A 13,832-nucleotide genomic window follows, 5' to 3' on the forward strand; every position below is an offset into this window, starting at 1 on the left:
TCCATCAGGGATATTGCTGGGGCTCGGTGACTGCATGAGGAATCCACCTCTCCTAGTGGCTGCCACCCTCATTGTTGTCATTTCCCTCCTCCCTCCCATCCTTCCTTTCTTCCTTCCTTCTTCCTTCTATTGATGAAGACAACAAACACTGAGACAGAGAGATACCTGCAACACTGGTCCACCACTTTTGAAGAGTCCTCCATAGGTAGGGGTTTGAACCCTGTTCCTTGCACACAGCAATGTTTATACTTTATTGGGTGTGCCACAGCCCATCCGGATAGAAACCATTTTTATGTAAAACATGTGAGATAACATTTCATTGTGGTTTTGTTTTGTATTTCCCTAACAGTAATGGTGATCACCATTTTTTCCAAGTGCCTATTGGTCATCTGTATGTCCTCTTTAGGAAGTATCTATTTAGACCTTTTGCCTATTTTTTGAGTTGCTTGACATTTGTTGTTGTTGAGTTGTTTCAGTTCTTTATATAATTTATTAACCCTTTGTTGCAGGTATGATGTGTAAATATCTTCTCACATTTCGTAGGACTTTTCATCCTGCTAATATTTTCTTTGGCTATTTTATTTCTTCGGCATTTTAATTTTACATGGCCCCATTTGTTTATTTTTGCTTTAATTTCCATTGCCATTGTTACTAACACCTCAAATCTATATCTAGCAATATCATGGAACATATCACTTTTATTTCCTTCTATGTATATTATGATTTGGTCCATGTATTTTATTTTATTTTATTCTTTTTTTTTTTTTTTGCCACCAGCGTTATCTCTTGGGGTTTGGTGCACTACCAATTTACCATTTCCTGCAGCTAACTTTTCCTTTTTTACTTTATTTTTCTCTTTCTACTTTTTTTTTTTTGTTGTTGTTGTTGTTGGAATTCACTTCTTTATATAAAGCGCTTGTAAAAACAAACCTATAAAAATAAACCAAAAAAAGAAAAAGGGCGCAGGGCAGTTTTTTAAAAAAAGCAAAAGAAGGAAAAGAAAGGAAGGAAAAGAAAACAAGGGAAGACGACGTACTGCTCCTCCTCCTCAGCTTTCTCCTAGTTCTCCTCTTCTGGTTCCTTGGTCTCCTTCACCGACAGAGTTTCAAGCTTTTCTGCCACTTTCTCAGCATTACCATTTCTGCTCCCTTTCTTTCCTCTTTCTTCAATCTCTTCCCTGAATTCTCCAAACTTTGTTTTGAATTTCAGTGCATTTTCAGCATTTAGGAAGTGGACAACCAGCAGCTCTGGCTTGGGGCACTCATCAGCAAAGTCAGCTTGGGTGTTCCACAAGCACGGTCACTGCCCACATTAGGCTTCAGCTCCATCATTGGTGTGATGTAGTGGTTGGCACTGATTTTCAGGGTCTTGTCCCTCCTCATGAGGAGGCGGATGGTCCCTTTCTCCTTATGCTTTGCACAACTAGTATGCTATCTCCTTAGCCAGGGGTTCTCAATTCTATTCCACTGATCTGTGTGTCTGTGAGTCTCTATTTTAAGAACAAAGGAGAGCCGCTGAAGAGTATAAGTGTGAATGACATGATTCAATGAATTTTTAAAGGATTCTTCTGGTTGCATCAAGGGTAACAAACACAAAGATTACAAGGATGCCAAGTAGGAGGTTTTTACAGAAAATCAAGTGAGCTCACAAATAACCAAGCGCATGCAGTGGCATGAACAAAGTAACATAAATTTGAAAAAATATAGGATGTTATGAAGAGAAAATCAAAGATGCTGCTCAGGTCTAACTGAATTAGACTTCTGAGAGACTAGTGGAGCTAGTTTCTAAAAAAAGGGAAATAGAGGGAAGCCATCTCAGTTGAGGAATTTGCTCAATTTTAGAATGCTATGTAGCAATGCTTTTTGAAATTTGATCATCATTAACTACCCAGAGTACACCGTAGCCTTCATCTTCAACAGACTTTGTAGGGAAATTTTCTGATGCCATACAACTGACTTTTTTAAATTAATTTTTTACTGCTACTAGGGTTATCACTGGGGCTTGGTGTTGGCACTAGGGATCTACTACTTCCAGTGGACATTTTTCTCTTTTTTTTCCTTTATACGTTAGGACAGGAATTTCGAGGGCAAGGGAAGATAAGGAGAGAGGAGTCAGTTGGTGATGCACCTGGTTGAGTGCACTCATTACATGTGTTAGAACCTGGTTCAAGCCCTCATTCCCACCTTATGGGTGGAAAGCTCCAGTGATGCAAGTCTCTCCTTCTCTTTTTCTCTCTCTCTCTCTCTTTCTCTCTCTCTCTCTCCATCTCCTCCTCTCTCAAATTCTGCCTTATAAAATAAAATAAATAATACATTTTAAAAAGGGAGAGAGGGAGTCTGGCAGTAGCACAGCAGGTTAAGCACAGGTGGTACAAAGTGCAGGGACCTGTTCCCTGGCTCCCCACTTGCAGGGGAGTCACTTCACAGGCAGTGAAGCAGGTCTGCAGGTGTCTATCTTTCTCTCCCCTTCTCTGTCTTCCCCTCCTCTCTCCATTTCTCTGTATCCTATCCAACAACAATGACATCAATAACAACAACAATAATAACTACAACAAAAAACCAGGGCAACAAAAGGGAATAAATAAATATTTTTTAAAATTAAAAAAAAAGGGAGAGAGACAGAGAAACCTGCAGTACTTGCTTCACCACTCATGAAGCTTCCTCTCTGCAGGTGGAAAGTGGGGACTCAAGTCTGGGTGATTACGCTTTACCATGTGTAACCTTTTCCCATGAACAGTTAATATTGTGCCAACTATATTCTAAAACTGATTTAACCAACTTTGCTTGCAATAAAAATGTCTCATAATGTCTTGGGGCAGCTCTTTTCAATAAAAATGGAAATGCCTTACTTTAACGATGACTCTTTAGTCACTATCAGGCCACCCCATCAGCTGGGGCCCTATTCTAGTCGGGGAGTCCTGAGATTCCCAAATAGACATGATGGACCTAGACCTTGAATAAATCCCTCTCTCCATTGTTACCAGTCATCTCTATCAGGAACAACACAAAAGACCCCTTTGTGGGTCCCCATAGGACCTTGCCCTCAACTTGGATCAGCAACAGTGGAGAATGTTCCAGCCGGCTGGACAATAAATATGCTCTATGCTACACCTGAGGAAAATGAGTCCTATATGGGGGCAGCTTGGAACGTTCCTACTTATGACCACAGAATGTGAGCTCAGATCTATAGGGATGCAGAGGTCACATAGGCTCCTAAGCAGAATATGGGCCTAAGATCACATCAAATCAATGGGGTTTACAGCCAACAATGTGTATATACCTTTCCCATATTTGGGAGCTACTCTCTTCCCTGATCCAGCTTTCTGGTCCTTCTGCTAGCCATGACATCATCTCCCCCAGACAGTAGTTAGGACCCAGCTGCATATCAGATGTCAGGCTCAGGCAAAAACAAAACAAAACAAACAAACAAACAAAAACCCACTAGTCTAGCCACAGTCCCTTTGGAATATAATTAAAATATGCCTACTAGCTATCTACAAAATGGAGACACACACACCCCCCAACTCTTCATCTGCACTATTCCAGCTTTTAGGTCCATGATTAACCAACAATTTGTTTGGTTTTATATGTTAACTCTCTTTTCAGCCACCAGGGTCCAGATGCTACCATGATGCCAACCAGACTTCCCTGGACAGACAACCCCACCAATGTGTCTTGGAGCTCTGCTTCCCCAGAGCCCTTCCCTACTAGGGAAAGAGAGAGACAGGCTGGGAGTATGGATCGACCTGTCAACACCCATGTTCAGCAGAGAAGCAATTACAGAAGCCAGACCTTCCACCTTCTGCATCCCACAATGACCTTGGGTCCATACTCCCAGAAGGTTAAAGAATAAGAAAGCTGGGGAGTCCGGTGGTAGCACAGCAGGTTAAGCGCATGTGGCGCGAAGTACAAGGACTGGCTTAAGGATCCTGGTTCGAACCCCCAGCTCCACACCTGCAGGGGAGTCGCTTCACAGGCAGTGAAGCAGGTCTGCAGGTGTCTGTCTTTCTCTCCCTCTCTGTCTTCCCCATCTCTCTCCATTTCTCTCTGTCCTATCTAACAATGACATCAATAACAACAATAACTACAACAATAAAACAAGGGTAAAAAAAGGGAAAATAAATATTTTTTTAAAAATGTAAAAAATAAGAAGAAGAAAGCTATCAAAGGAGGGGATGGGATACAGAGTTCTGGTGGTGGGAATTGTGTGGAGTTGTACCCCTCTTATCCTATGGTTTAGTCAGTGTTTCCTTTTTATAAATAAAAAATTAAATAAAAAATAAAATAAAATGGAAATGCCTTTGCAAGAGTGTTGCCTAATTCAGACACATACAAATTCACTTCATCTTTATCTATTATCTATAAAATCAAAAGTTTGACTACTTTATTCTTAGCACCAACATAAGAGCAGCTGCAGTTTTCTTGTATCATGATGAGAGTCATAGATTGTCACAACAGAGTTTGACCAGTACCTGGAGAATCATATTTATAAAAATGAAGGTCATAAAATCAGGGGCCTAAAGTAAAGCTGTTGTGAGTAAGGAGCCATCTACATCCTTCTATCAATGTTTATTGTCAGGATTAAGAGCATGGGGTGCTTTTCAAACTGCAAACCTATACAAATGGGAAGAATAATTGTAATCCAAACCTGGACAATGTGTACAAAAATACCACTAACATATTGTTTATACATGGTCTGTAGTTAATATTTGAAGCATTTCTTTTCCTTAAAAACATACAGGTTTCTTTTACCAGTTAAAAGCAGCATTTTAGTCACCTTAGAAGAATAAAACCAGGTGAATAATTCTCCTGCATCACTAGGAAAACTGCCATTCTTCCTCTGGCTTTATCTCTTCTCCCCTCTATCCCTAAAAATCTTCCACTATCTGTCTCCCTGCATGTTATTTAGTTTTTAACATAATTTTTATTAGTGATTTGGCTCAGCAGTAGAGAGCTGGGCTGACAAGTCTGATGTCCCCATTCCTTGAGAGGTCTTCTTGTCTGCCAATTAGGAATGACATCTCTCGCTTAGCAGTTTCCAGACTTGAAAAGTTCTGATAGACACCAATGAAAGCACAAAACATCAATGGACCATTCACATCTGAACCAGTCTTCCACCTCAGAGACAGACTGCTCAATAAACAAGTTTGCCCCTCCCAGATACTTTTAAAGGATCAACATTCCTTATATTTATTTACAAAAGAAAAAAAAATCCTAAGGAACTTGTTATAAACAAAGCAATTTGAAATTCTAGTCACATTCAGAAAAAAGTCAAAAGCTTATTTTGCACAGACCAAACCCTCCCCTCAACCCCCGCCCCACCACCATTATTTATTTAATGCTTTGTGTGACTTTCAGGAAAGCTTCAGGCAGCAAATTCAATATGATTTTCACAGTCCCATCTATTCCTGTATTGCCAAAGCATCAAATTGGTACTGAGAACAGTAGCCAAAGCAATTGTCAAGCTATATCTTCCTTAAATTTCTAAAGATGAGCATAAAAATGAGGATGTTGGATATACTCAAATGTACTAATTCAACAGTAGTTATTAAGTTCTAACCACACCTATACAGGCTGTTCCTTTCTTTTAGCTTCTGATGCTTTGCTTCTAGTGTTTCTTATATAAATAGAACAATAACAACCCCAAGAATTTTAACTAGAATAAGCATAATCAGTAACCCTCCTAATTCTCCATGAAAGCCAAATTGGAGAAATAGAATTAGGAAAAATAGAAAAGAGTGACATGAAATGTTTCCCCTGAGTCCTACCATGATTCATTTCCACAGTTATCTTCATTGTTAGTTACTTGAAAGATAGTTTATAGATCTTTTGAGTCCCTATCAAAGATTAAACTGGGGGGGGGGGGAATGGACCTTTAGACCTGACTTTGATATGATGCTTCATAGTGTATAGAATGTCTTTCTGTTGATTTTTCTTTTCATCTGTACAACTATTGGGTAGATATTATAGTAGATGAAGAAATTGAGTCTCAAAAAATTCAACTGACACAGCTAGGAAATAGTGACACCCCAAACCAGACCATCTAATATTTCCAGCACCCCATGTTTCCTTAGATAGATGAATACAAGGATAATAGGATAGGTCATATTCTCATATATCATATGAGAAATGTTCAACTATTAAAAATACAGAAAGATTAAAAAGTGAGAGAATGAAAAAAACACAGTAAAAAGTAATTCCTGTTTTTATGTACACATTCACATCACTGTTATAGTTTTAAAAATTATACTCTATAGGTCTATTTTCCTTCTAACAGGTCTGATTATGTTAATAAATTGAAACAAACCCCTTTTTAATTAATATGTGCTTCTATTGATTTGTTTGTGGTAGTATTAACACTGAGGCTGTTCGCAGGCAATCTTCTCACACATGTAATTATTATTTACTAATGGCAAAGCTCTGTGGATGTGACTAAAGTGTTAGGGACATAAGGCAAAGCCTGTTTAAATGATCAGCAAAGCAGGGCCACAGCTGTAAGTTTGCCCTGGCAGAGCCTATCAAGTAAATAGCATGATCTTTTCAAACAGCCATATTATTTTCTTTCTGGCATTTGTAATTTGTTAAAACTCTCAGTGTGCATGCCTTCCTTCCTAATAACAATGGCAAATGGTTGATCTCTGCACTTATCTCTTATACACACATTACTCCTATGTATAGTTGATCTAACTTCTATAATTAAATTAAAAATACACATATATGTATCTAGTGTATGTATATTTGCACATTTTAAGCAGCACTATGTGACTGGTAGTGAGATAACTTATACCTCAGTGATATAACACTAAAAAATGCCAAATTAAACAATGCCATCTGAGATGCTGTAAATAGCTCAAGATCAACTACTGAATCTGCTTATAAGGGGAAAAAAACACTATGATGCTTCAAAACTGTGGTATCTGGTTTTGTAAGACATGCTACATTTGATATTTATAGGCTTAGTCTTATTTCCAGAGTCCCAAGAGCATCTGCCTGGGATCCCAGCCATTTTCTACAAACTTATTTATACCTTGGTAGATATGTAAATATGCAACAACTTTCTAATTTAGAAATGATGAGTAGATTTTTAAGTAGCTGATATTTTGTTCATGACTTAGAAATCAGATACCAAGAAAGAATCACCTAATATCACTACCGATAATATTAAATCTTTAGTACAAATCTCTTGAGGCATGATTTTTTTCTCCACAATTTTAAGTTTTGATAAAAAATTGAAAATTATTAATGTTATTTATTTTTCTTCAGACAAGTCAGTGCACTGTTTAAGAGTTGGCACTCTGGAAACAGATTAGCTGGACCTGAACTCAGGCTTCATACCTAATATATATATATATTCATACTTAATATATATATATGGAACCAAAGAAGCCTTTTTAAGTCTCCTTAATGGTTCAACAAAGTATCTCACCTGGATAGTGTGCTGACTTGATGTGTGCATAATCCAAGTCTGAACCAGGCCCCACTGCATTGAGGGGAAACTATAACTCTGTGGCCTCTCTCTTTTACTCTCTCTCTCTATCTCTATCTCTATCTTAAAGAGAGAGAAAAAGGATGGGAGGGAGGATGGGAAGAAATATGACTGACAAAATAACTCACTTGGGTTGTTACTACTCTTTAGTTACTACAGCTGCTTTGCTATGTGTACAACCCAGTTTTAAGTCCAGTCAGCCACAGCACTGGAGGACTCACTGCTACTGTATAGTTTCATTCATATACACATACTCTTGCTTTGATTTTGTCACTCTCTGAAAAAGTTATACCAGAGTGGTGAAGCCCGAGTGGGGAAAAAAGAAAAGACAAACAAAAAACCCCAACCAAAAATACTCTCTAAGCTTCTGTCTCCTTTGTTAGATAGAAATAAAATAGAATGTCCTTCACTGGGTTGTTATGACTAAGTGAGATAATGTATGGCTTAGTACCTACATGTAGTAGGTGCTCAAGATATGTAAGTACTTTAGTTACTACAACTTTAAGAAATTCTACAGCATTCCCACTTGATCATCTTAAAAACCAGCATTGACAACAAACTCTCTATCTCCTAACTGTGATAGTCATCCTATCACAATTTTTTCCCACCAGGGTTATTATCCCTCGGGCTCAGTGCCTGCAAGACTCCACTGATCCCAGTGACCAATTTTTCCTTCCTTCCTTTCTTCCTTCCTTTTCCTTCTTCTTTTCCTTTTCGAGAGACAAGACATGCCAGCAGTCTGTTAAAGAGCTTTCACTCCTGCAGGTCGAAATAGGGTGGGTTTAGGTGGCCTTGAACCCAGGTCCTTAAGCATGGTGACATGCACTCTACCATGTGAACCATCCCCTGCCCCAACACACACACACACACACACACACACACACACACACCCCTTCAAATCACAATTTTGAGTCCCTCTGATTGTTGCAAGTTCTGTGAGAGCTTTATCTTCCTCTTGCCTCTTAGTAACCCAGACTATACTTCCTTGGGCCTTTCAGGGAAAAAAAAAAAAAATTCCTGTTATGCATAACAACTTTTCCTTTAAGTAGCACAAGACAAGCCAGTTTTTCCCCTTCCTGAGTCTTTTGTGAAATATCAAGTCCCCTCCTCAACATACCATTATTCTCCTACAAATCTTTTGAGTTATATTCATACAATGTACTTTCACAGTGTGATCCACATAGCTAACAAAATAATGCAGAGAACAACTAAAAACTTTAAAAACTCCATCAGAACCTGGAGAGAGAAGAGGAAAAGAAGAGTGTCATTCAAAAGTAATAATAGGTGTGGGTGTAACTTGGAAGGGAAGAGAGGGCAGGACCATGGAGGGGGGAGGCATATATATACAGATAGTAACAGAAACAATAGTCAACCCATATTTGCAACCTTGGGAGAATGATGGTAACTTCCAAGAGAGAGAATGGGGATACAGAACTCTGGTGGTGGGAAAGGTGTAGAATTATATTCCTGTTATAATTTGTAAATCAATATTAAGTCACATCATGCCGGGAGCCAAGGCCTTAGTTAAGACTCTCATATAGCCGGTGAGAGGACATTCCAATCATTGGAACTGAGATTACCATCTAGCTGTTTGGAAAGTTGCTCACCCACCTCCCTCCCCCACTACCTTAGCAGAACTTCCTCCTTGTTTGTGCATATATGGCGGTTGAAAAATAAAATTTTCAGAGCTTGATCAGATCTCATGACTTGCTCTCGTTCTTCCTGTCTCTTGTCCCCTCCATTCTCTCGCCCCCTACCCTAGGTTTCCGTCGATAACCCCGCAGGCCGGGGCAACATCATTTTTAAAAACTTTAAAAACACATCATGTTTTGACTCATGGCAGCTTTACTTATTCATTTATGATATATATGCATTTTTTTCTTTTTCTTTTCTTGACTTAATACTGAATAAAATCAGGGGCTGATTTTTAAAAGAACATCTGTGTCAGCGAGGCCTACTGTATAGTTTAGTGAAACTTGTCAACTATTATAAACATAGTTATAAGAAACAGAGGGTTTAGGGCAACAAAAGGGAAAACTTAAAAAAAAAGAAACAGAGGGTTTCTAACATGTCTACTATTTATAACATTTGTGTCATATAATTTCAGAAGAAAATGATCTACTGATGCTGTACTTTTAATGCCTGTTTCACTTGTAAAACTGTCCTATCCAAAGAATTAAAAAGTATTTTTTTATTACATAGTTTCAATAGCTGCTGAAATACTAGTAACTAAACACAGTCTCAAACACCTCTAAATCAAATATACTTTGAATCTCAATTACTTTTACACTATTATAGGACTAGAACTTTCCTGGCTCAGGGCCCTAACTCTTTATTAATGAAATTCAAGATCCCAATTTTTTTTTGTCACTAATGTACATAGATGCTGACAAAAACCTAAAGCAACTCTTATCTAGAGGTTATATAATATATAGCAGTAGACCAGTGCAGTAAAAAAATCATATAAAATGATTATCCTAATTATGCTTTTTGCAAGAATAGAGAATGACTTTTTTCAGTAAGTTAGCAATACAGTTTCATTAAAATTTGACAATGGGGAGTCAGGCGGTAGCACAGCAGGTTAAGCGCAGGTGGTGCAAAGCACAAGGACCGGCATAAGGATCCCGGTTCAAGCCCCTGTCTCCCCACCTGAAGGGCAGTCACTTCACAAGCAGTGAAGCAGGTCTGCAGGTGTCTATCTTTCTCTCCCCCTGTCTTCCCCTCCTCTCTCCATTTCTCTCTGTCCTATCCAACAACAACGACAACAATAATAACTACAACAATAAAACAAGGGCAACAAAAGGGAATAAATAGATAAAATAAAATAAAAATCTTTTTTAAAAAATTGACAATGAATATATTTATTTTGTGCAGAAAAAGTGAGAAAGAGAGAAATGGAGAAGGAAGGAAGGAAGAAACAGAACATACTGACCAAAAAAAAAAAAAAGCAAAGCAAGTATTACTACAAAATGACTCAATGAATTTCACTGTAGAACGGCTGGGATTTCTGGTAAGGAAAGGAACATCACTATCTGAAGGTTAGTGATTGAGCATGGGCAGCAGGATCAGGAGAGGAGGAGAGAAGGACTCAAGCAGAAACATTGTACTGCATTGTCTGTGAGCACTGTATCTGCAACTGCTTCAAGCGCATGTGACAAACTTAAAGAATCCACAAAGAACCACTCTGGGACCAAGTGGTCTAAAAAAAAGAACTTGGGACTGCTGTTTCCAGCTGCAGACACCACAAGCTCCTGAGCAAATCCTGGGGAACCATTTGGAAGAACCAGGGAACTGAACACTGTACCTTTTTGACAACAGGTGATCAGGTTCAGACTGCCCTGGAGGCAAGAAAAGTAACTTTGACCTCACAGCAATTCCTACTTTCAGGAATCTGTCTAGGAAAAGAAGAAGGTCTGGGGTCTTTCCCCTTCAGCCTCACTCCCCACCCCAGCCCACCCCCACCAGACAAGGGTTCTATATAAGGACTATTAAGTGCCTTAATACCACTACTTTAAAGCTCCTCCCCTTGCTCAACAACTCACATACACAACAGAACTCAGCACCACCTAAGCCCTACAACAAAAACAAAACAGATGGGAAAACTTGGGGGGGAAATCCAGAAAAATATATCAAAAAATGAACTTAATAAACACATTGCCAGGAAATTTGAAGAAATACAAAGTTCTCGATTTAATATGGAGAAATAGCTTAGGAAAGAAATAGATGATTTTGTGGTCCGGGAGGTGGCACTGTGATAAGGCTTTGGACTCTCAAGCATGAGGTCCCGAGTTTGATCCCCGGCAGCACATGTGCCAGAGTGATGTCTGGTTCTTTCTCTCTCCTCCTATCTTTCTCATAAATAAATAAAATCTTTTTTTAAAAAAAATAGATGACTTTAAAATTCATTTGATAGGAAAACGTGAAACAGAGTTTAAAGGATATGAAGAACACTTGGAATGCACTCCAGTTTCAAATAGTAAGCCAAGGAAGTCAACTTACCTATCTAGAAAAGAAAATAACAGAAATAGAGGACAAACTGGCCATACTCTCAGACTTGAAAGGAAAAGGAGAAAAAAGATTTAGGGAAAATGAAGTAACTCTTCAAGAGCTTGAAGACTCCCTTAGAAAAGCAAATACCAGCCTTGCAGACGCCTCCACTTACTTGCCGCTAGCGTCCTGCAGCACGCCATGGTCAACCCCACGGTGTTCTTCGACATCGCCATCGACGGTGAGCCCCTAGGCCGTGCCTCCTTTGAGTTGTTTGCAGACAAAGTTCCGAAGACCGCGGAAAACTTTCGCGCTCTGAGCACTGGAGAGAAAGGGATTGGTTATATGGGTTCCTGCTTTTACAGAGTTATCCCTGGATTTATGTGCCAGGGTGGTGACTTCACACGCCATAATGGCATGGGAGGGAAGTCTATCTCCGGGGAGAAATTTGTGGATGAGAATTTCATCCTGAAGCATACAGGCCCAGGCATCTTGTCAATGGCAAATGCTGGACACAACACACAGGGTTCCCAGTTCTTCATCTGCACTGCTAACACCGACTGGTTGGATGGCAAGCATGTGGTCTTCAGCAAAGTGAAGGAGGGCATGAATGTTGTGCAGGCCATGGAGGGTTCTGGCTCCAAGAATGGCAAGACCAGCAAGAAGATCACCATTGCTGACTGTGGACAAATCTAATATATTTGAGTTGTCTTATTTTAACCACCAGACCATTCCTTCTGTAGCTTAGCAGAACACCCCTCCACCCCTCTGCTCAAAACACCCTGTAACTGTGCTCTTGCTACAGTCCTTCGGTTTCCATGTTTTCCTTATCGATCTCTTTCAAGTCTAGCTGGATTTCAGAGTTAAGTTTATGATTATGAAATAAAAAAAAAATAAACAGTTGTGTGCCCTTGAAATAAAAAAGAAAAAAGAAAAGCAAATTTCAAAATTATAATGGTCTCAGAAGTAGAGGAGCTAAAGGGTAAAGCAGAAACCATATTAAAAGAATTAACACCAGAAAATTTCCAAATTTTGGTCAGGACATAAATATTAGTATGGTCAGGACATAAATATTCAGAAAACAGAAAGATCAAATTCCTAAACCCAAATAGACCGACACAAAGACACATACATCATCATGAAACTATCAAAAGTCAAGAACAAAGAAATACCTTAAAAGCTGCCAGGAGATATATTGTGACGTGTGTGTGTGTGTGTGTGTGTGTGTGTGTGTGTAGCACAGCTGCTTGTGCACAAATAGCACAAACTGGCACAGGGATCCTGATTTCCAGCCCCACCTCCCCACTTGCAGGGGGGGGGTCTCTTCACAGGCAGTGAAGCAGGCCTGAAGGTGTCTATCTTTCTCTCCCCTCTGTCTTCCCCTCCTCTCTCGATTTCTCTCTAGGACTCTAGGACGACCTGTCTAACAACGATGACAACAACAACAATAATAATAACAAAATGATAAACAGGGGCAAGAAAAGGCGGGGGGGAGGAAGATTGTGACTTATAAAGGTAGCATAGTCAGCTTTGCATTAGATTTTTCTGCAGGAACCATGGAGGGTAGAAATGAGTGGAGTGGTATATTCAGGGTTTTAAAAGACAGCTACCAGGCATGTGTACTTTACCCGCAAGATAATTATTCAGGGCAGGGAAGATAGCATAACGGTGATGTAAAGAGACTCTTATGCCTGAGGCTCCAAAGTCTTGGATATATATAATTTTTATTTACAAAAAGGAAACACTGACAAAAACTATAGGATAAGAGGGGTACAACTCCACACAATTCCCACCACCAGAACTCCATATCCTGTCCCCTCCCCTGATAGCTTTCCTATTCTTTATCCCTCTGGGAGCATGGACCCAGGTATATCCCACACCAGAAGCCAGAGCTAAGCAGTGCTCCAGGAAAAGGGGGGTGGGAGTGGGGTGGGGTGGGAGGGAACCAGGTATGAAAGAGCAATCAAAAGAGTACCTGATATACAAACAACTAAAGGAGTTTGACATGACCAGATCTGACTTGCAAGAGTTGCTGAAAGGAGTGCCACAGAGGAAGAAACAAGGAACCTTTAACTCTCAACCTAGAAACACACACATAGAAATATTTGGCAACGTTTTGTATGTTAACTCTCTTTTCAGCCCCCAGGTTCCTGATGCCATCAGGATGCTGGCCAGGCTTCCCTGGACTGAAGACCCCACCAATGAGTCCTGGAGCTCCACTTCCCCAGAGCCCCACCCTACCAGGGAAAGAGAGAGGCAGGCTGGGAGTATGGATCGACCAGTCAACACCCATGTTCAGCGGGGAAGCAATTATGGAAGCCAGACCTTCCACCTTCTGCAACCCACAATGACCTTGGGTT

General features: G+C 39.8%; 1 protein-coding gene and 1 pseudogene across 1 annotated transcript; one reads left to right on the forward strand and one right to left on the reverse strand.

Annotated features, from left to right (window-relative positions):
• Positions 1 to 511: 511 nt before the first annotated feature.
• On the reverse strand, positions 512 to 11,675 carry LOC103128742 (ran-specific GTPase-activating protein-like; annotated as a pseudogene).
• On the forward strand, positions 11,647 to 12,168 carry LOC103128722 (peptidyl-prolyl cis-trans isomerase A-like). Its single transcript, XM_060187213.1, has one exon. It carries the CDS (start codon positions 11,674 to 11,676, stop codon positions 12,166 to 12,168), a length of 495 nt encoding a protein of 164 aa, XP_060043196.1. The 5' UTR covers positions 11,647 to 11,673.
• Positions 12,169 to 13,832: the final 1,664 nt, after the last annotated feature.

This window comes from Erinaceus europaeus, chromosome 3 (genome assembly GCF_950295315.1).
Source record: "Erinaceus europaeus chromosome 3, mEriEur2.1, whole genome shotgun sequence".
Lineage (NCBI taxonomy): Eukaryota > Metazoa > Chordata > Mammalia > Eulipotyphla > Erinaceidae > Erinaceus > Erinaceus europaeus.

Bases quoted from the DNA above. Each gene is read 5' to 3' on its own strand.
- LOC103128722 (XM_060187213.1), top strand. From the start codon at position 11,674: ATGGTCAACCCCACGGTGTTCTTCGACATCGCCATCGACGGTGAGCCC.